This window comes from Cygnus olor, chromosome 2 (genome assembly GCF_009769625.2).
Source record: "Cygnus olor isolate bCygOlo1 chromosome 2, bCygOlo1.pri.v2, whole genome shotgun sequence".
In the NCBI taxonomy this organism is placed as follows: Eukaryota; Metazoa; Chordata; class Aves; order Anseriformes; family Anatidae; genus Cygnus; species Cygnus olor.
In genome coordinates this window covers 139,645,797-139,669,255 of record NC_049170.1, presented here as the reverse complement: position 1 = coordinate 139,669,255, position 23,459 = coordinate 139,645,797, and the positions used below count along the sequence as shown (strand labels likewise).

The following is a 23,459-nucleotide window of genomic DNA, read 5'->3' as shown; positions in this document are numbered from 1 at the left end:
CCTGCTGAATCTTCTGTTCTGCCCTCGAGCAGCCCATGTGCCGTTACAGCCCCACAGCCACGGAGGTGCCTCTCAAGAGGCTGAGGTGCCTTGCCCAACGCGCCTGCTCAGGGCAGGGTCAGCCAGCGCAGGTCGCTCACGTCTGAATCCCGTCAGGTTCTGAAGATCTCCGAGGAGACTCCACAACCTCTCTGGGCAACCTGTACCACCGCTTGGCCACCTCCCTCACCCCATTGGCAACGCTGTCCCTGGAGCAGCCCAGCACACTGGTGGCCTCCTTTGCTGCGAGGGCACGTTGCTGCCTCGTGTTCACCTTCCTTTCCAACAGGAGGCCCAGGGCCTTTTCTTGCAGCACTGCGTCCCAGCTGGTCGGCCACCAGCCCTCTGGTTATTCCTCCCCCGGTGCAGAACTTCGGACTTCCCTCTGTTGAGCTTCACGAGGGTCCTGTCAGCCCATTTCTCCAGTGCGTTGAGGTCCCTGTGAACGGGGACCACCTGGTGCATCGGCCATCCTCCCACTACTGGCTCCAGCACTGACCCCTGGGTCAGTAACTGGCCAGCAGTAACTGGCCTCTGGGTCTTCGTGCTGTCGATCACAACACTTGGAGCCTGTCACCTCACCTCGCGTCAGTCTGTCTCACTGTCCGCTTCCCTGCTGGACATCCGCATTTCTTCTTCTGCCCGTTTCTCCACTCCTCCTCATCCCCAGTCCTGGTGATCCTGGAACTCACCGTAGGTATTATTTTCTAATACAATTTCATTACTAAGTTTTATTTGTGAAATATTCAATGATATCCATCAGCATTTCAAGACCCACATTAAACTCACTAAAATATTAATACGTTGCTATTTTAGACACTTCTGCTGTGCAGCAGCTGTTTCCCCTTCTCAGATTTCGACTATTTACAGCCGTGTAAATCATGAAAATCCACTTATGCCTGCTTTTCCTATTAGGACATAAATCACCTGTCATTACTTACTATAGTAAAATTTCCATACTCCTCGCATTCTGGAGAAGACTGTGCTCTTCATTTCTTCCAAAATTCCTTTTTACTTTAATTCTAATCACTTGGCGTACTTCTCAGAGATGGAATGAAAACTTTCCATTTCTATGCAGTTTAAACCCTGTTCCATTTGCCAGGACTCCTTTAAGAACTGCAGAAATGTATTAAAACTGCACAGAGAGGTTTTTATTGTAGCGTTTTGGTATGAATTAAAACTAATACGGACTAACTCCCATTCCTGTACCCAAATTACCTTTCCTCACCACTAGGAAAACCCAACAGCATCGGACACCTCTGTTACTCCACAGTTTGTCATTATTAACTTTTAACAGTCGTCTTCTCGCGAACAGGAATTCTGAATCAACCACTGCAGCCCCAGGTAACTCCAGTCTCCGTGTATCACCAAAAGGCAGTACGCTGCAGTTACTCCCCTGCAGCCTGTGGAGAGGACACTGGAGCAGATCCCCACGCCGCAGCCCGTGGAGGACCCCATGATGGGGCAGGTGGACGTGTCCTGAAGGAACCGTGGCTCATGGAGGACCCACGCTACAGCACTTTTACCCCAAAGGATCACAGCCCATGGAGTAGGGGATGAGGGTGAGGAAGGAGTAACAAAAAGGAACTGTTACAATCCAACTGTAACCCCTCATTCCCAACCACCCTGCGCTGCTGGGGTGGGCAACAGAAGTAGAAGAGTGAGGAATGAAGTCGAGCCTGAGATAAAAAGGAGGGGGCAGAAGGTGGGTTTCTTTTTTTGTCTTTCTCACCATCCTAATTATTTTAATTGGCAATGATTTTTATTTTTTTTTCCTGAGAGGTTCGCCTGCAACAGTAATTAGTAAGCGATCTGTCTTCATCTCAACCCACGAGCTTTTTCACCTTGCTTCTCAGCCCATCCTGGTGAAGAAGGGGAGTGAGAGAGCAGCACGGTGGGCATCTGACAGCCACCAAGGCCAACCTGCCAGCCTCCAATGTGAATTTCCCATATTTCAACCTGTGTCCTCTGCCTCTTATTACTATGTATCGCTGAGAAGTGCTCAGTCGCACCAGAAGGCTCCATCTTCTCTGTATCCTCTGCTCAGTTAGGAACAGCAGTACCATCACTCCTTAGCATTCTCTTCACCAGTACGGACAGAATTCTCCCAGGTTCTCCTTGTATGTGATACTGCCATACGCTCCAGCCCCCTGCCCAGCTTGGTAGCCCCCACTTGCTCCATTTTGTCAACGTTTTCCGTGCACTGCAGAGTCCAGATGTGATTTCACACAACGGGGAAGGATGGCTACCCCTGGACCCGTAGGCTACCCTCTTACTAAATACAAACCTGGTTGGACTGTGCTACGTTTGCAACTTGCTTTCCACAAGGAGTCCCAGGTCCTTTTCTGCAGAGCTGCTGCTTGCAGGTCAGTCAGCCCCCTGCCGTACTGGGGCATACAGGTCTCTCCTCTCCAGGAGACAGACTTGTTCTTCCCTTTGTTGAAGTTCATGAGGTGTCCACCAGCCCATTTCCCCCCCGTGTCCGGGTCCACCTGAGCAGCAGACCTGTCCTTTCAGCACACTGACTGCTTTCCTCCTCTTCAAGCACAGGGTGATTATTCTATTGTCCAGCTGCCTCTTGCTTCCTGCATCAAGGACTTCTTCATTTGAGAAGACGCCAGTGCTGCTTCAGCAGGCACTGTAGCTACCTTGAACAGGTCAAAGCGTACAGGAAAGCTGTTTCTGCACTGCTTACTGGAACCGGAAGCCTTTACCTTGCACTTGTTTGTAGAAGTGTTTTGAAAACACAATCAAAAAGAACTAAAAGGAAGAACAGAGAGAACTGTTTAGCTTGAGTCCTTCTGTGATCACCAAAACAGGATTAAATGCTTTTTTTTGGGGGAGGGAAATGGAACTTTGCCCTAAGTAGTTCATTACACAGTTACAGTGAGCTCAGACCTAAGACAACTACGTAGACAATAATAATTAAAAAATAATTTTATACTTTTTCAATACAATTTTTCAATATTTTTCAATTATTTTTCAAAAATGTTTCAATTTTTCCAATATTCAACCGTTGATCTATACAGGGGAGGAGCTGACTGAAAAAGGGGAAAACCTTAAACTTGCTCACACACTTTAAAAACCAGGTCAAGGCAGTAAACAGCTGTTACCTCCTGTGAAGGAAGGGAGGGATCATGGGAGTACAGGCACAACTGACTACTTGATGTTAGTCTTTTCCCTTTTAGCTGTAAAGATTACCACAAGTAAAAAAAAAAAGCAAATATAATTTTTAAGAGATTGTTTTTTAGAGAGACTGCAGAATCCCAGTTCATTATCAGTAGCTAGATGCAACTCTTGCATTCAACAGCTAGCCTTTCCTTTCGGTAATCAGAGATTCACTGTTGACTTGGAGATAAATTCCTCAAAACTGCTTCTGATTCATGATTAGATTCTACAGCTGAAAGCTCTGCACTGCACAGCCTCACAGCACTCCATTTTAAGGACCAAAGTAGAAAAAAATCCAGCAGTTACAATCTCAATCTTAATTCAAGTCAGTTTTAAAGGGTACTGCAGCTGTTTTTTTTAAAACACATTTAGCAGCTGGAATATATAGTGTATTTGCAATGGGCGTGATAATTGCAATGGAAATAAACAACCCCTCTCTATATACATTCAATGGAAGCTGTCATTTGCTTTGTAAGGATAGGAAAGGATGGCAGACAAAAAAAACCAAAAACACTAAGAAGCAAAGGAGGAATGTAATAATTCAAAGTGGTCCCTGGCTGCAACTGAATGAAAAGAGCAAAGAATTATCAAAAAGATTCCCTATCATCCTAGCTTGTTAGCATCCCACCTTACAGTCATCTTCCTAATAATTACCTCAAGTCTTTTCCTTAAGGTCATGAAGATATTAATGTAAAAAACATTCACATGTAGGTCTGGTGGCTAGAGTATTTCTGCACAAAGCAGGAGAAATACCTGCAACTCTTAAAATTGCGTTGAAGTCAATGGTAATTCTGTACCACTGCACATAGGATGCAGCTCTAGTTTTAGGACTTAATATATTGCTTCAGTTTAGACACAGACATCTGTAGTTAGATGTTGCACAAGAAAGGGAGACATTTGCACAGGTATGTTTATTTTTTTTCCTGTGTGTTTACAGTGCTTCGATTGTAATTGTACAACATTCAAAAAGCACAATTTCTTACCAATCTTACATACTTTACATCACAGTTCAACAATGTTAACACAAGTGTATTTACTAAATCAAACAGAATGGCCATAAACATTTACACTATTCTTCTGTAAACATTTTTTTAATAAACAATGGGAAATGGAATTAATACAGATCACCATATGAAAGAGGAATGACCTTTTCCTTAAATAAATCACTCTGTTTATAAATACTTCGGTTCTCTCAATATACATTTACAGACATAATTGTTAAAAGCAGATTGCCTACACTTTCCTTTAAAAAGAAAATGTCTGGAGATGGACCACTGTGGGTAAAATTCACCTAACATATGAAGCAAGCACGTGATTAGTAGAGTGTTAAAGGTATTACTGTACTTCACCCTCACTTCAGCTTGTTTACACCAACACAGAGGATTGTCATGTTAGGGAACTTTTACTTGAATTCCAGTAAATTGCAATCAATCTTGTAGTACACGTATGGGTAGTACTCCTGCTGGCTGAGGTTTAAGCCTGGAATATCCATAGTTGCCTGCAAGTAAAGTTTGGAAGCCAGTTATACTCTTACAACTCAAATTTCTATTCAGAAGTAGATTAAAACATTCATGTGTTTGAGAAACAAATAGGACGGGCAAGACTTCAAGCTTAAATTTCCACGTTCAAGTGACTGTTTAAGCAACAGACAACAAGTCAGAACTTGGCCAAATATTAACCTATTTTTCAAAATGAAACAAGTGCTTTCACAGAACCTAAGTAGCTTTGTATCCATAATTCACATCTGTTGCTATAGTAAACACTGCCACTAAATGGAAAGCAAAGGACTGCAATTACGTTTTACTACTGTTAAACTCAGCCAGTTATAGGGTGCTGAGTGATCCAAAAAGTTACATGAAACTTAGCATCCCATTTTCACCTTGTCTCACATCCCCTCTCTGCCAAAGAGTCCTTGAAATACTTTGGAAAAAACTTTACTATAAATATAATTTCAGGGAAGATCATTTTAAATCTTTTAAAAATATAGCTAAACTCATTGTGTGGTCTACCTTTACTTATTTAACCACGAAAAGCACGGCTTTTCAATACAAAATGAAGGTGGTAGAATAAGCCTCCCAGCAAACCAGCTTTAAACATGAAAATGAGACACCTCTACAGGTGGCAAGGATGACTCCACCTTCACAACTCAGACTCTGTCAGCAGAGAAGAACAATAATACGAACTTCAAAACAGACAGATATGCAACTAGAAGAAAGATCATTTCAGTATTTTAAGGCCACTGCCATCTCAGGCAGTGGACAATTTATGTATTCCTTCTGGGCTCAAAATATAGTAAATGTGTTCAAGTTCCTTAAGCCTAGTTTCAGATCAAAGTTGACTTTATTTGAATTCTTTGAGAATGTGAACATGTATCCAGCCTATACGGCATCTTTCCATCGGTAGCAGGGAAGAATGCAGTAAGAGGGAAGAATGCAGTAAGAAGTGACTTGGGACTTTTACACTAGACAGCTCTTCAAATGCATTAGTTGCAACTTTAAATGCTATCTTCCTTTGCAAAAATGTAAGGTAGAGGTGTTATTTTTATAAGGAGACAGTTTTCTATACTGTGAGAGAACTGCGAAAAATACGGAGAGATGTAGCTTTTCAGTAACACTAAATTTTTGTTTAGACAGAACAAACCTAATACTGCATGGGAGTAGCAGTTACAAAAATACTTACATCAATGATGGCTGCTGCGCTGCTGTCAAGGTGTTTGTATAAGTCATACAAAACCTCCCTCAGCTTCTTCATTGTTTTCTTATTAGGCTGAAGCAGCATTGCCTGGAAGTTAACCGGCAAACCATACCTGAAAAAGTTAATCAGACAACTATGAAAATGCTGAAATAAACCTCCTTTTATCATTTCAAAGCAGAGTTTTATTTTACTTTGAGAAAGATTCCTATTGCTGATGAGGAAAGTCTACTCATTTTCATAAAATCATTCTGATTTAACAGTTCACAATAAGATGTAAAGTGGAACTTTAAGTTTAAAATAACAGAACAGATATTTAAATGCCTTTAAAATCCCTGAATGCTTAGCACAACTCAAAAAGTTAGCTGAAGTCTGGACTGAATTTTGAACATTCCCAGTAATCTACTTGCAAGGCCTTGCTTATGCCACTAGGTGGAGAATCTAGTCTCTATTCCACCCTCCTTTCTAGATATGTGGAAACATTTGCCAATATTCACACTAAGTCCAACTGTCTTCTTTACTCAAGTTTGTTTTCAAAACCTGCCTGTAGCGGCTATGAAAAAAGACTAGATTGCAAGTTAATATGCATTTTTCCTCCTCCAATTGTTTTCTTTATAGCAACTCTTATCAAAACTAACTAAAAAAGTCTTTCAGTTTTCTGATCAATTCCTTTCCACTCTGAAAAAAAAACAGATAATTTCTTCTGTAGAACTACAACAACTGTTTATGTCAACTTATTACCTATGCTTCTGGATATGTATGAAGAAAACAAAACCAGATGCACTTTACAGTTAGAATATTGAATAAGAACTGTTGTTTATTAGCACACATTTCAAGATGTCAAACTATAGCACTAAAAGCATGAGAACTTTTTATTCTGAACTATTCACATTTCTCACTTAAACAGATGATACGCTAAGCTCTTTTTACAAGCAGTTCAGTTAAAGCAAGCTAAAAAATCAGCAGAAATGCCTTGCTGCAATCTAGAGTACCTATAACTCCCATCAAGCACTGAGCGAACAACGCACAATTATCTACTTCAAATGTTCCACAACTGGAAGCAAGAGCTATGTCATCAACTATTCTTGCATCCCACCCTTTGCCTTTGATTACTCCTTCCTGGAAGGCAGGCATTCACAAACCTCTGGCTACTACAGCTGAGCTAGATGTGCTTTTTCCCTTCCTAAACTTTGCAACAATTTACTATTCAGGTCTGTCTCATTACCTTAGAACAGATTCAACAAAAACTCGTAGTGCTTTCACATGAATCCATGCAATGAAAGCTTCACTGAAATTAACTTTCAGCCACCGAACCAGAGGCCCCTGTGAAAGAGGAAAAAAAATCTTACACAGAAGAATCAGACAGTTAAGCATGTTTAAGCAAATACTCATTATTTATATCATAATATAAAGATAACTTAAAGGCAGAGTTCACACTATTGATATAATAGGTCAAGGGTAGTTTTCTACAAAGATTAATTTAACAAGAATTCTGTTGTCTGTTCAGTACACCATCCCACCTGTCATGGGCTAACTGTATTAAGGACCACTTCAATAGTATCTGATTATTTCATTCAAATGTTTGTCCATTTTCAAACTTCACATGCTATCAGCTGCAAACCCAGCACTTTGTTCAACACAGTTAAGAGCAACTCAACTATCCCTGAGCAGACTAGCTGGGCTGCAGGCTGAGTATGTGTCATGTCATCCCTGCAATATGTTCTCAGAATCACAAGCTCATGAAATCATTATGCAGCATTAACACATCTTAGACATCTTAGGTTTCTATAATGACTAGCTTATACAAACTTACAAACTGTTTCTTCTTGTCAGTTGACAGCCTATTCATTTCTTCTTTATCAGCTTTCATCTCTTCTTCATTATACTGGAAGTCACGGACCATAAATCTGCATTTGGAAGTGAATAAAAATCAGAAGTGGCTATCTAGAGATGCTTCAAAACACAATAGAGAGAACACATACAAAATAAACCTTACTTATATTCTCTTGCTTTATGCTTGAAGTCATCCACTGCCTTCCTGAATAAGGTGACATTGCAAAGGTAGCTATCTTGATCCTCAAAAAGTACACTACGCAGAAAAAAAGTCAGAATTATTAAGGTTCAAGTCACTACGGATCTGAAATACAATAGGTTAAGTTGTACTTTATTGCTACTTAGGCAGGAATATAAATGTAGATAATCACATGGGATTAGTTCACAAATTAAACGCTCTCTACAGAAAGTAACTGAAGCTATAGCAACCACTCTTAATTACCCCCTCAGTAAAGAGTGGCACTTTGCATTTCATGTTCAGACACTTCACCACTCAGAAGCACTTCATACGTGCCTATGTATTTGGTCAAGATAAAATTATTTTACTGGAAAGGGAATTGAAGTCAGTTTAGTACTGAAAAATTTAGACTACAGAATTACTGGAAATGTATGTTCTAAAGAAAAAGGAAATGGATTTAAAATACAGAAGTACACAAATTAAGACAACAGAAGTTGATTAGAAAGTGTTACCTATACTTTAAAGAAGATGCCAAGATTTACTATTGTATACTTCAATATAATGCCTATTCTGAGAATTCACCTTGAGGAAAAAGCCTTGATGAGATTTAGACTGTTTCTCAATGTTATATTTTTTCTCAAACTGTTGTATAACACTTGTATTGAACAAGTCACCACTTCTTTAGCCATCCCTATGCGATAGTTTCCCCAGTAATTAAATCAGAATCATTAGCAGATCTAAGCTGAAGTTGATCCAACTAAAATGTGATGTAAGGGGGAACAACCTCAGATTTTGTAAGTGGCATGGAGTTAGTAGTATCACCTATCTAGATCTACCCTATCAAAACCCGACTGTCAATTTAAATTAACACCACATCAATGCTTTATGCTACATGTTGACTTTATTTTTGATGTGGTAACAAAGTTGCTAAAGTGGCTTAACCCTGTTAATCAAATCCTGGCATTCATCTTCCCCATCATAAACGTCAGCACCAGTTTGGTACCAAGGGCCTTTGTTAGCATGCAACAACATAATCAAGCTTGATTGACTCAGATAAAACTATAAAGCTAGACATTTTGACAAGCTTTAGACTAATCTTTAGAATTTAAAGTCAATACAGATAAGATCAAAAAAAAGTAACACAAGCAAATTTGAGATCTAACATCTGACAACTTACTTGCTGGAACGTGGCACAACCATCTCTGCTAGTGTTTCATATTGCTTAACCCAGTCATTATAGTTTAACCTAGAGAGCACACAGGTTGTGATTACTTTTAGCATTGTAGACGAAGATCTTAGATTAGTATGTCAAGTTTTTTTTAAAAAAGTTAAAAGCATTTAATTATCACATCTTCCAACACAGATGTATGTTGTTAGAAATACAAAAGTCATCAGGGACAATTCTCCTAATACCATTTTTTTTTTTTTTTTTTTTTTTAAGATTATTGCTAAATAAACTACATTAGCCAAAGTGAGAAATATTTTATCTTCGGTCTTCATAGAAGTTGACAGGTGCACAATTTCTGAAGTCAAGTAATGATGAAATTAAATCAGTCATCATTCAATATTGTTCTCAGAGGGCCAAATGGACTTAACTGTCAAGGTTTATCAGAAACTCCTCACACAGCTCTGCTCTTCTGAGTTACTAAAGGGAATACTTCTTCCACAACTGCAAACAGGTTCCCCAAAGTCTTGCACTTGCCTAAAAGACCACTGAGAATTTGGGAAGCCCTGCCTTTCTGTAGCTGGTGGTGAAGGGATTCTACCCCTAAAACACTAAAAATAAGTCAAAGGTAAAAGAAAAATAACAGCCGAGGTATGCTAACCACCAGTTTTCTGCTTGAACTACTGCACCTGTTTTGCCTTCACCAGAGTTTTACACATGACAGACTACTACTGCATGCAATAAACAGCCCACACGCTGTCCTCACAAGTTAGAAACTCTCCTTGTGCCCATCTCCAGGGAGACAGGCTAGCACTACAAAGCAGAACGAGCTGTCCAAAGCTTTGGCATTTTCCTTTATTTTACAAGAGTTTTGAAGGCATATGTATCACAACTTTCCTTGGCCAGGGGAAAAGGGTGGTTTTTTTTTTTATTGTTTTATTTCAGATGAGGAACAGGCTGTTCCTCAGGTCCATTTTAAAGTTTCATGTTAAAGGTTTAACATGACATAAGCACTATTGCATGAGTAGAGACAGAGAAATACAAAAGCACTGTTCTCACAACCTGGAAAAGCGGGGAGTAAAGTAAAGGGTTCACTTGGTTAACTACATGGTGAAAGCCAGCATAGAGCTAACCCAGGTAATTCTATCACTAAGCCTTCTAATGGAAAACAACTCATGCTTTCACTCAGTACTTATTATTTCCATAAGGATACTTTCTGCAGCATGAATCACCACGGCTAATACTAGATAAGAGACCTAAGTCTATATTCCCAGTTTCTCGAAAGAAATTCACGAGCACTCAGCATTGCTTACGGTGAGCTCCTACAAACAACGGAATATTATACACACAGGCTCATTTGCAGTAGGTGTCCACACGTATATGTTAGTAGATCCAGCTCAAAGCAATTTCAGTCATCTTTTCTTACAGTATTATAGGATTGTGGGGTCTACTGCTTGATTTAAATTTATTATTTTATCCTGCTCTTCAGACAAGCAATAAACTTACTTTGGTACAATCACTAATAATGTGACCAAGTATTCTGAATCAAGTACAAAGTCCTCTTTCTTTACAATATCAGCAAGGCTTCTGGTTAGCAAGCTTCCTCTGTAGAGAAACAAAGACAATCAGAGCAAACATTTAAAAATTGAGCTGGTACAGGCAACAGTTTCTATTGCTTGAAAGTGTAACATATTTCATTTAAGCATTCAGTATGGCAGAGTAAACAAAGCGTCCTTACATGAATGTTATATACACAAAAGTTTCAGTAGCTCACTACTTTTTATCAGTAGCTCACTCAGTGCTGTGTGTTATTTCCATATTCCAAAAACCTCACGGACTTAAGAAGCCAAGTTCTCTTTTTAAAACTGATCTAAGAACACAAGAACCATTAAATTCTCTGTGAAGGCCAGTATATGGAACCTCAGTTACAACCAAGCTACTGCAGACCTACATACAGAACCCCAATGAAAATTTAAAGCAGCAGCACATTGCCTTATTCACAAAAGAAGAACCTACACAGATTTAATGGGGCTTAGCTGACAGATTACCATGGCTTAACAAGGAACTTATGGCTCCCTTATAAAACAGCTATCATTAGTCTGACCCACAGACCTGAATGAGCCACCAGGCTTTTACCATTAACGATAATGGGAGGGCTGAGTCAAATTAATCAACCATATTTGGACAGAACTACTGTATCTCAGCTACTTGTCATGTGTACATGACAAGGCAACACGTGGTCCTTTTTTAATTTATTGTCACTTGCATGTATGCAACAGCTGTCTCTCTGCTGGTTGCTTTTGAGGGAAGACACCCAATTAATATAGATATGCCTAGAGCACAAATTGGAGCGAAGGGAAAAACTTCCTCGTTTAGCCAGCCATGTAAGCAGCAGTGTTACACACCACTTCAACAGCAAGCTTCTTTCAAGGGCTTCAGCAATTTATACGATTTGTACATGCGTTTGTCTATTTCACTATCACTTGCCAATCACAAGTGAGAGGTTACCAGGAAGTCAGCTGGTAATAAGCATCCTTCTATCACATATGCTACTCAAGACTGATAAATGCCTCAAAAACACATTAAGCTTAGAGCCAGCTTCACACATTACTAAGTTCTCATGGTTAGAAAATTCTCCTGCATTGCATTAGCAAAAAAATTAAATGTGACTTACGCATTCTTTCTTTCCAAATTCTGAAGGTTCCCTTTTAGATTATTGTATGCCGAGGCTCTTGCTTTAAGATCATTGTCAATCTGGTTTACTCCCTTGAAGATCAAAAAAGTGTCTAAAGAACTGAGTTTTTAAATGATTTCTTAATTTCAAAGCTTAGATCTTTCATCTGCTAACAAGAACTCAATGAAAAATACACAAGCTAAAATGTTTATTTCTCTAGGGCTTAACAAGCTTCACTCAAGACTCAGAAAATTTTAGGTTAGAATTCCTATAGAGGAAAATGAACCAATAATAAGAATTACACATCCTCTTCTGAATTAGTGGTATCAACTGGACATGCACCCAGCTGATCAACTCCACCAGCTTGAGGTTACCAACCTCCAGCTCAGCTGACAGAAAAGATTATTTAAGTTTACCTTCACACTGTGACACAAGTTTACTGGTTAACAGTGGGTAACCTGTCCTTCAGCTGTTTTTCACACTTTCCTCTCAAGAGTTTCAGTGGCAAAAATGATGGTACAGTCTTATGAGCAGCAAATCAAGATTTAAGTAATGCAAACCAATAATGCTTTGCACCATCTACAACTTAAGATGAGACTCTGCTGCACTGTATTTGCTTATTGCATGTTTTTTCTTGCACTTCTCCTTGAGATGAACAGCCTTGCTCACTCTGAAAGATAAGAGTATCAACTAGATGTATCACCTATCTCATTCCAAACGGCTGTTATTACTTGCCATTCTAAGTATTACCACTTTTTTTTTCTGGAGTTATTTCCCATTTTGTACACTTTAAAAGAAAAATACCGTAAGTTCTATCACCATCTCCCTTCACCAAGTCATCTGCTGCTGTTTCACATTGGCAATGGTTTACAGATATAAACGCAAATCTGTTTTACAGGTATTTTCTACAATCAGTAACAGTTTATATACTTCAGAATGTCTGGAGTTGCACAGGGCCGGTTTCAGACAGACACAAACAATATTTCAGACAAATGTATTTACTTCAGACAATAAATGCATTTGTCTAATTATTAGCAACATTCTCCATTTAATGACTCTGGTACCTTTTGATCATCGTTGAAACTCTTATATTAAGACTGTAACTATTTCACTGTTTAGACTGACTTGTATTTGGCTTGCCAGTCCTCCTCAAGTAAGCCACCCTTCTCAAACATATCCTCTAGATTAATTGGAATAATTACAAAAGTAGTTAATTCCCAGTTAGGTCGTTTGGCAGCAAGTTGAAAGACACAAACCAAACTAAGCAATAAATAGTTCTCAAACATCCACTCATACTTCTATCAGCCTGTACAATGAAATATTTTAAAAATCAGTGTACTTCGCAAACAGCTGGGTAGCTGTAAGAACGTGGTGCAGCATTGCTCTAGCATTATACCACTGCCTACTCTCTCCTCCACCGCAGTAAGTAGGTACAAGTACACGAGAATTGCCAGGGGCACGTATCTGAGCATGTAGGTAAGAAACTCTCCTTTTAATCGTGCCCAGGCTGTTGACAAAACATCCTGCTGGCATACACCACTTCAGGATACTACAAACAGCACTTCAGCTTGGGTATCCAGATTTTATTTTTACAAAATAAATCTTTCTTAACAGCTATGCCACTTTGTTACACAGCGACCTTGTTTATGGTAACACACAAGTTCACTTGTCTGCACCAGGAAGAAGTTGTTAAAAGCATGAATATCCTGGCAGGAAAAAAAGCTTTGAGTATTACACAATGTGCATAAAATAACTCAAGCAAAAATGTTTTATAAAACAAATGACCTTACCTTTGCAATAATTTCTGAAATATTCTTCAAGGATTGCTTGATTGGATATTTGGCCATATCCCACTGGAACCTTGTGATATAGGTGACCAAGTCAACTAAAATTTTGGAGAGAGACTTTGTTAAGACAGACAATAAGATGACTGATGTACTCCATTTAGGAATATTGTAACAGAAGAGTACTGTAAGAGACTATTGTAAACCTTCACACATATGTAACCTGTTGCTTAAGGAATCTGAAAATAAACTAACAAAACCTTCAGTTTCCTGTGACCTCTGCCTTCAGATATTGGTATCTTTCCATCTCTGTAGACCCTAAAATGGTATTTACTAGTAACTATGATGGCTGGAGAAGCACAGACAAAATCAACCATTATTTTGCTTTGTATGAAAAATGGCTGGGAGAAGGCAGGGTTACGACTGTTACGTGGCTCATTTGAAGCAGCAGTTTTGTAAAACTATAGGACAGACTATCCCAAGTCCCTCTCTTAAAATAATTGTGTTAATTAGGACTGCTGCACTTGTTTTCACATGAATCCATTCATACTAACTTCTCTCCATCACAGTTTATGAAAAAATGTATGTATTCAGACGACAGACCAGTACAAAGAACGTTTTTAATGACCAGTAACAGCCATTTTTATGTTCCACTAAGAACTTCTGATGATAGCCTTAAAGGATCAAAAGGCTTCTACAAGTGAATATTTAATATGCAGATCTGTAATTTTTTGCTATTTTGGATCCTATTACTCCTTTCAGGGTAAACGACCCGTGGGAAAATATGTTTCCATACCTAAACTAGGCTTTCAGAACATCAACCAGAAGCAGCATTAAATGTGTGTCTGGATCACCGCCTTCCCTCCTACCTCTCTTAGGATGTACGTATTACGGTTAAATCCTTACCTCCATTAGCCAGAAGATTTTCCTGAACTTTATCTTTACTGTCTTCCAGAACATCAGCCATGTACTGGGCCACCTTCTTCACAACGCTGAAAAATGAAAGATAAAGCTAATAAAAAAAAAGAAAAAATTGCCATTTTGAGAAACGCTATTCCTAAAACTCATATGATATCGTCTGGAAATTAAGAGATTGGATCAGGTATAAAGTGTTGAACACTTTACACATAAGCTTTTCAAGAGTACCAACTGGGCTTGCTATCTGAAGGAGACCAACTCAAATACATGTCAATTTATTTAAATCATTCTCGAGCATTGCTACTCATCAGTTCTCAACAAAATTAAGCTACTTCCCTTGCCTCCAGGGAATAAAGGTTGACACTTTCAAGTGTAATCCCACTATACTCCAAATTTTTTCCCCCTCCTTTTCTTTTCTCAAGTCTGTGAATGTTTCAAAATCCTAACCCCATTCTCAAAATATGTAGTGAGGTAGAAATCATCAATAATAAAAATTAAACACAAGGCAACTGTGACACTGAAAAATGAAAGAAAACCAAAGAGCTATAGGGAAAACCCAGCCCAAAGCCCTCATGAGATCTGAGGCACAAGACCTGCCTTCTCCAGTAGAAAAGCTAATGTTTAATATTACTCACATGTGCCATGCCAAACATTTTCCTATTCTGTTTAAAAACAACTACTTAATACTTCTCTCCTTGAAACAGAAGATAGCTCCACAAGTTCTGGCTACGGAAAGTTTAGTTATATTAGCTCAAAAATCACTTTCAAAGGACCATTAGTTTCTTCAAAATAAACAGCCTTTGCATTTAAATTTTAATGCTGTGTAATCATCTCAGTGGGTTAAGAAATGTGTTACCTTCCTGAAGTCTATAAAGAATACTCTAACTTGCTAAAATGCATTTTACTCCATCTCACCATCACTTTCTGCAGCTGCCATACTCAATTCTGACCAGCTCTCCAGAAACTGGCACCACACAGCACTACTACAGGGAGAACCAGCTTTCATCAATGCATAATGTCCCACTGTTCCACAAGAAGTGTTCCCCCCAAGCACAGATAGTAGGAAATAAGCTGATTTCAGTAGGCTAAGCTGTTTTGACTGCATACAAAGGATCACTATGAAACCTTAAAAGGTTGAAAAAAGCCCACGAATCATTACGGATTGGCAAACCATCACATCATTGTTCAAATATTTTACATGCTAGTAAAAATAAACTGTTACCCCTCCACAAATGCATCCAGCTTAGCCAGCTCATCTGACAGACCAACTAAAACATCCAGTGTCCCAACCTAGAAGGAAAAATCAAAATGCATTAACAATTGTATACAAACCTAGAAAAAGAAAACACCCCTAAAACAGTTTAACTAAATACACAGAAGCCAGACTACTTAATATTGCATATAAATTTAAGGTATACTCAGCCTCTGCCCCCTTTAGGAATAATTTAATTCACAGGAAATAAAAAGAATAGAAACAAAAACAATCGTTAATAACTGTAGTGAGCCACAGGAGTTTTCAGCGATAACTTCTCTAAATATTGCAGGTACCCTCTAGGTTGAAGGTCATCCTAACTCACATCCACGGAGCTCCTGGGAAGAGACTGACACTGATTGTATTACTAGATGTAAGAAGAGGGACTACTTCTCCCGAAATAACTCAGGATGGGCTAATGATGAACAATGAGTTATGGCAGATGGAAGATGCTCTAAAAAGACAGCGTGTGCTCTGGGTCTGTTCCCTAGTGGGGGCAGAATGAGGCAGCATGCCACCTGAACTTGAACCATTCTGTAGACAGACAGGGGTGGCATTTTTTCCCCTTCATTTTGATAATCTCTCACTTACAAAAGGATTAAACTGAGCTCACCATTCTTTTTGTTCAAGACACATGCTGGTGTCAGACCTTTTCCTGATGTCTCCTACCTTTTCCATAGCCTGATACTTGTAGTTAACCAAGAGAAACTGCTTTCAGATTTTGTTTCTCTTCCCTTCTCACAGTAATAGCTCAAATGGTTTCCTTCCTATTTTCTGCAACACACACTGGCTAGTCACACTGAAATGCTCTCAGCTGGAGACAATTCCTACTTCTGGACACAGAAAAAGCAGTAACTGTTTGGTCATCTCCCCTATTTTAAATCAAGCCACTTTGCTGCATCTCAGCCAGAAAAGCAGCAGCAGACACATCAGAAGTGTAAAAAGAAAATCATGTCATCTGAATACTTGGACCGCAAATCTCCATTTGCACCTTGATTTCCAAAGCTAATTTTCTTCTCCAGCTACCTGCTAGCAGTATGAGACCCCAACTGCTTCCTGTGGAAAAAAAACCTGCTTTATTAGCTGAAAGAACGCAATTTCATGAACCTTTAAAACTTACAGTATGAGAAATTTTTATCTTTTAATTCCAGAGAAAAGATAATTGATTGTCTAAATTAATGTTTAGATCCACACATACTCATCAAAAGACATCACCTGTTTTCTCTGAGAAGTCTGCAAGTATTCATCACCTACAGTTTTAGTCTAAAGAAACAAACACACTTCTTAGGACATGACAGGGGGCTTACGTACCTTCAGGTCTGGAATATTGAACTTTGAATTAGTAGAAAGATTGTTATTTTTTGTGGTCGCTGCATGTAGTTTCTCCCATGTCTGTTGACAAGTTTTTTCCCCAGGAGCAGAAATGAGCCAAAACTCGGTCATTTTTGTCTCTTATCTTGATGCTTTCTGCTTCTGAAGACAGGGGCAAGATGCTAGTAGAAGGGAAGTGGGATGGAAGAAAGAATATCTGCCATTAGTTTAGGATTTAAAGCTTTGCCTGAAGAAAAATCATCCTGTTCCATGTAACTGAAGTGCAGTCCCCTAGCCACTGGAAGAGATTCTACCAAGAGTATCACGTGGTTCCAAATTCACTTTTTCCTATCTCCCAAATCACATTTGCACGGTTGCAGAGTATTTTTAAACTGCCCATCCTGCAAGTTAAAGGCTGAGTTTGCAACATTAACATCTGCAACTCCACAAAAGATTATCAGCAATCTAACTGAAAATAAATCCAATAACAGAAGACCCAAATCACGTTTTCAAAGCTCTATGTAATCTCCAAGATCTCTGTAACAGACTGCTTTCTCTGTACATGCAAGAGAAACATATTTCAGCTCTGACACTAGAGCCTTTCCAATCACTTTTCAGATTAGAACAGTATTTCAAAGTCAATTAATACGTCATTTAAATGTATTTTGGGCAAACTTTGCTTAAGTGAATAAACTAAGAGGGCTCTCCCAGCAGCTAAGCATTTCAACATGAGGGGGGGCTCTATTCTAGTCTCGGTACCTCTGTCGTCATTGCAGACTTTCAATAAAATTATACTAACACTAACATTATCAAGAGAGATCCAGTACTAAACACAGTTTATGTTACAGGGCTTGTTTAGGGAAATGTTAACCGTGTTATCGCACATAATGGGCATCCACTGGAGGTCTACTATCAACATTTTGAAGAAAAACAAAATTTCCTCTTATTCTGAGGACTTAGATGCATTATCTTCCTTAACACTTGCCAAACTCGGTGAATCCGTAGCATGTTACGCTTTCCTACGCTTCGTTGAACCCTGGCCCTATAAAAGACCCAGTCAAGTTTACTGTAAACTTCACCCACGCAAGGAGACATCCCTGCAGCTCACACACACACTCAAGTGGCTAAGCTTTAGATTGGCTTTTGCTTGGGCACGATTACACTAAGACTAGAAGAGGCTTTGGAATGGATGTTGACTAAATAAAAGGCAGAAGTTCAGGTGGCAGCAGCAAGTATCCCCGCACGAGGCAGAAGAGCCGGAGCACAGAAGTCCAAGGCTCCTGTCCAGTAAAACAGACGGAACGCTGTGTTCTCATGCTTTCCACTAAAACACAAATAGACCTTCCAGAAAATGTATAAAGTTTCCAGAGATTACACCAGATAAGGAAACAGTTGCACGTGCACAATGACAGTCTCGTTCTCTGCATTACAGATTGGAAAAAAAAATCTAAACATCTCTCCCCAGGAAAAAAAAATCTTTAATGGATCCATTGCAAAGAATAATTGGAGAACTTTAATTACTGAAAGCAATCTTTTAAAGTCGGTTTTCAAGGACTGACTGCGCAGACTAAATATTGACAAGTCTACCATAAACATAACTGGCTGCAAACACCTGAGACTAGCATGATTAAATTTTTGCTGCAAAAAAAAAAAAGTGAACTAGAGCACTTCATGATTCCTTAATACCAGAGGGGGGAAAAAAAAAAAAAAGTTGTTCAACTCAATAACCAACATCTTTTTCTACTGCTCAAAGCAAACAAGCAAAGGTGGAGCAGTTGTCACTTCCAGGAATCACAAAGCCACAGAACACCTCTTCCCTGTTCCCCCCACCATTTTTCTCTGCCTGGTTAGTTTCCAAAAAGCTCTGTCCCACTCCAGCAACCAGGGGAAGTAAGATCATCCCCATCCCAGACACCCACTCGGTGCAGGATTATTTGAAATGGTCAGCGGGGAGGGGTACCGACACTGCCAGACACATGAAAGACCGATAACCAGGCACTACTCCAGCCAGACACACTGACCAGTTTCAGCATCACGGTTTTTTTATGGTCCCAGAAAGATTTTCAAACACATACACAGGAAAAAAAGCTTCACAGAAAAGTTTTAAACGTTTGTTTGGATGCTTGTTCTGTGTAAGGAAGATGGAGTTTGCACTCAGAACTACAGGGAACAAGGAACAAGAAGTGGAAAAAGGAGAAGTGCAATAGAACAGTAAGAAAAACAGAAACAGACACCAGCCAGCCAAAAATACACATTGTCCCCCTGCAAAATGAAAGCCATTACACTTGAAGAGCACCAGAAGATAAAAAGGCAGGAAATACCAAGGGTTTGGATCATTTAAGTATGCTGACAGGTATTTTTTTAAACTAAACTATTATTTTATTCCCTTGAACTGGAAATAATGGTATGTAGTCTTCCCTGAGATCCACTGCTGCAGTAAACTTATTCTCTCTTTAGGTCAAGAGGTATTTGTAAGCTGGCAAGCGGTGGCATCTCAGCAGCCCGTAAAACCTAGCAGCGGTCTCGTTTTGGCCTTAACAACAGAACTACAAGGATAACAAGCAATTACCTGGATACTGCCCATGAATTAGCTGCACCTTGCCCCGAGAAGGCTCTTCAGTGTTGTAGTTTTGATGGTATTTTAAACTGCACTTGTACAACTATCTCATCACCCCCAAATTCCAGTCCAATCCGTACTGGAATCTCACTGTGCTAAGCGCTGTCTGTAAAAGGATGTAGTCCTGACTTCAACTGAAAGTCTGAAGCATTCTGTGTTGAAAACTAAGTTACGTGGGAAAACAAACACAACAACAAAAACACAAACAACAACCCTCTTGTGAGTTTTTTAAAACAAGCTAGCAGAAACAGATTTTGTTTAGCCTCTAGTTACCTCGTATCCCAAGAAAACCCTGAAGGGGCATTCAAAATTTCAAGTTCTCTGCTAACAAACCTGTGATTAACTTTCTTTCCTTTCTCTACTTAGCTAATTATTGCAACTGAAAACTTTAACTGAAGCAGAGTATCTAAGGCAGAAGTAGGGAGGAGAACCCAAACAAAGAGCTGTCTACCAGCCATCATCTCACCCTCCTCACTCCCAGTGAGCACTAGCTGCATTATTCCAGTCAATTTTTCCCCAGACGTCCCTGCTTTTATGTTCTTGGATAACAAACCCAGGGAAAGAACCTACAAGAAGCAATAGGAGCGGGCAAATGAGCTTTTGTTTACACCCTGGACCTATGCAACTGGCACTGTTTTGTAACATACTGCTGAGTGGAATTTGTCATAGGATGGTTTTACCTAATTACTGTCAGCTATTTTTGCTATTCCAATTATTTCTGATGTACATTCATAAAAGAGCAGAAACATTCATAAATGGACATCCAAATTCATAAATGACATCGTCTACAACACGTAAATACATCAACTTAAAAATATGCAGTGCCATAGCACAAACACAGTTCATCAGGCTAACTTTCATTCCATACTGCACCACAGCGATACTGAGAGAGCAGGAACCATGCTGCTAATTCTGCTGGATCTGGTAAAGCTGTCAAGAAATAAAACAATTTCTGAGATGTCATTATAAGTATATTCTTACCAACTTAAGCATGAAGGGCTTGCTATACAATGAGAAATTTTAAAAAAAGTGGAAAACCCATAAAGCCAGGAAAATAAGAAGCAAAGCTTATAGAAAAACCTCTCTGCAGACCAGGCTGAACCAAAGTTTAGCAGTTCCAGGAAGAGGTTCTGGAATTCTAGCTTTATATACAGCACTGAGCAAGCCACATCGATTCTTACAAAACGTCAAGGTCATTAAATTATTGTTTTCATACCGCTCAACTGAAGCATCAGCATCTCAAATAAATAAATGAATAAAATCTTGTGAGACCAGTGATGCTTTGACCCCCTCTTCACCTTGTTTAGTACGCACAAAAAATGCGACTTCCCACTTTTAAGGGCTTAATACCACAAATACCTGAGAACACACTTCTGTCTTTTTAGGTTGAAGGACTGAGCGGCGTCCCACTGAATTCCTCTTGACGCCTTCCCATAAACATGTCTGCAACACGACTTTGAAGCACAATAAAGGCTTCCACGAGCCCTCAGACAGTGGTTTATGTAACACAAACACTGCCAGGGCGTTCTGCTAGGCAAATAAATGCAACTCATCTACACGGCGTTCTTGGAATATCGCCTCCCTTAAAGCTTTTCCGCTGAATTACCTGTGCTTGAACCCCAGCTACTCCAATACCCGAAATAGGTTCGATATATTATTTTGAGCAGATTTCGCATGGCTACCCATAATTGATAGGGCTTAATTTTTGTATCGTTAACAAAAAAGGACAGCGGGAGGAAAAGGGACCTCAGAAGTAAAACCTTCCAGGCAGCACGCCCTGATGTGCCCCACGAAACCTCCGAGCAGTCCTTTCTGCGACGTACTTGGACACACACACCGAGCGATGCCAAGACGGGATTTGCACTGCGGCTTCCCATCGCGGCAGGCAGGCAGGCACCACGGCCTGCCCTTCCCCAGCCAGCTCCCAGCGCCCGGAGCCGCCCCGGCTGCCCCCAGAGGCCATCTTCTCCTCAGCCCTGCCCCCCAAAACCCCCCCTGACGCCGGCCTCTCGCCCTCCACCCCCCCCCCAAACTCCCCTCCCGGTGAGGCAGCCGGGCCCGGGGCCTCCCCCTAAGCCCTCCTCGGTGCCACAGGCCGGGAACGAGCCTCGGGGGCGCCCCAAAACCTCGACACCCCCCCCCCCCCCCGGACCCCTTTACCCCCTCCCCCCGCCGCCCTCCTCACCGGCGGCCGCGGCCCCGTCACGGCGCCATCCCGCCCAACCGCCCCGCGTCACGTGACCGCCGCCCTCAGCTGACGCCGCCGCGGCGCCGGTCACGAGGAGAGGGTGAGAGGGGCGGGGCGGGGGGGGGGGCGGGGCGGGGCCGGGCCGGTCTCAGAGCCCGAGGGTGGCGGGTTCGAGACCCGGCTGTGCCCCTCTGGGGTTTGGTGGTTGTTGGGGTAAAGGAGGGAAATAGGTGGGATGGGGAGAGGTTGGCGTTTCATGGCGGAAAATACAATTGGTGAACTCATCGGCGCTGTTTGGGGAGAAAATGCTGAAGTTTGGTGTTATTTTTTTTTACCCACAGCCCTGTGCTTGGCTCTTGGTACTGGGTGACCAGAGGCAGGGGGTTGCATCCTGCTGGGTGAGGCACTGAGAGGCTGCAAGCCACATACGGGTCAGAGTGGCCTTGGCTGCAGACAGGCTTTATACAGGGCCACAGAATGGTTTGGGTTGGAAGGGAACTTAAAGCCCACCCATTCCCAGCCCCCTGCCATGGGCAGGGACACCTCCCACCAGACCAGGTTGCCCAAAGCCCCATCCAGCCTGGCCTTGAGCACCTCCAGGGATGGGGCATCCACAGCTTCTCTGGGCAGCCTGTGCCAGGGCCTCACCGCCCGCTGAGTGAAGAATTTCTTCCTAACATCTAATCTAAATCTCCCCTCTTTCAGCTTAAAGCTTATTCCCCCTTTGTCCTAGCATTACACGCCCTATAAAGAGTCCCTCCCCAGCCTTCCTGTAGCCCCCTTTAGGCACTGGAAGGCCGCTGTGAGGTCTGCCCGGGGCCTTCTCTTCTCCAGACCGAACAACCCCAGCTCCCTCAGCCTGTCTGCATAGGAGAGGTGCTCCAGCCCTTCTCATCTCCTTAGCCCTTCTCTGGACTCATTCTAATACTTCCATGTCTTTAAATATGCCTTTAGGAGAGAGAAGGCTACTCAGGTTTGAAACCCTATGGGTTCATTCTTGCTGTGTTTGCCTGACTTTGTCAGGTAAACTCTTGGAAAGCGGTCTTGGAAAATGTGATGGCAGCTCACTGATCAATACTATCAGTATATGTGTACTTAAATGCTTTATTGCTATTGACCTACAGTGAAAGACTTGGGAAAGAAGACAGTATGCAGGCAGGTGGAGAGTAGGAAAAGATGAATTTAGAAAGAAACTTGCAGTTTTATTTTGGCACTAAAACCCCTTTTCCTTACTTTGCACTGTAATTCCTAAGTGAAAAATACCAGGCTGAAAATTGATGTATTACTAGAGAAGTCAATTCCTTTTATTGTTTGAAACTGCTTATCATCTTAATTCACAGTATTATCTGGAGAAAGCAGGAACCATGCACGAAAAGCCAACTCCTGTGGTGATTTGTTGGTTTTGATGAACCAAGCAATTCTTTCATATTTTTCCTTTTTTTTTTTTTTTTTTTTTTTCAAGTGGGCACAATTTAGCACAAGCCTATAGCCACAGGTGGATCATGGGGAACTCCCTTCCACTGGCAGTACAAAGAAAGCACAGATGTGATAGCAGATACCAAAAAGGTGACTTCACACAGTCCCATCCAGCAGAGTATGTGCTTTCATGCCTCTGGGAGCAACTCCAGGCCTCTAGTCTAG

The 23,459-nt window shown here is 40.8% G+C and overlaps 1 protein-coding gene across 4 annotated transcripts; it reads right to left on the bottom strand.

Moving 5' to 3' along the window:
• Window positions 1-4,103: 4,103 nt before the first annotated feature.
• On the bottom strand, window positions 4,104-21,932 carry ATP6V1C1 (ATPase H+ transporting V1 subunit C1). 4 transcript variants are annotated; one of them, XM_040546627.1, is made up of 13 exons: window positions 21,816-21,932; window positions 17,014-17,195; window positions 15,673-15,740; window positions 14,439-14,524; window positions 13,539-13,633; window positions 11,749-11,840; window positions 10,581-10,679; window positions 9,087-9,155; window positions 7,895-7,987; window positions 7,712-7,805; window positions 7,124-7,221; window positions 5,887-6,013; window positions 4,104-4,705 (listed from the first exon to the last, which is right to left on the bottom strand). In XM_040546627.1, the coding sequence occupies exons 2-13, from the start codon at window positions 17,143-17,145 to the stop codon at window positions 4,610-4,612; spliced, it is 1,149 nt and encodes a 382-aa protein (XP_040402561.1). In that variant the 5' UTR covers window positions 17,146-17,195; window positions 21,816-21,932; the 3' UTR covers window positions 4,104-4,609. The 4 variants fall into 4 exon arrangements, with proteins under 4 accessions (XP_040402561.1, XP_040402562.1, XP_040402563.1 ...); XM_040546628.1 differs by lacking the exon at window positions 21,816-21,932 and adding an exon at window positions 20,990-21,152; XM_040546629.1 differs by lacking the exon at window positions 21,816-21,932 and adding an exon at window positions 19,583-20,555.
• Between the last annotated feature and the right edge of the window lie 1,527 nt (window positions 21,933-23,459).

What these genes read in the sequence shown, in the direction of transcription:
- ATP6V1C1 (XM_040546627.1), bottom strand. Translation starts at nt 17,145, where the DNA reads ATGACCGAGTTTTGGCTCATTTCTGCTCCTGGGGAAAAAACTTGTCAA. An exon ending in AATTTGGAAAGAAAGAATGC is followed by an intron (nt 10,680 to 11,748) that starts GTAAGTCACATT and finishes GTTTCTCTACAG; the next exon opens with AGGAAGCTTGCTAACCAGAA. An exon ending in TTTGTTGAATCTGTTCTAAG is followed by an intron (nt 6,014 to 7,123) that starts GTAATGAGACAG and finishes TAACTTTTTCAG; the next exon opens with GTATGGTTTGCCGGTTAACT.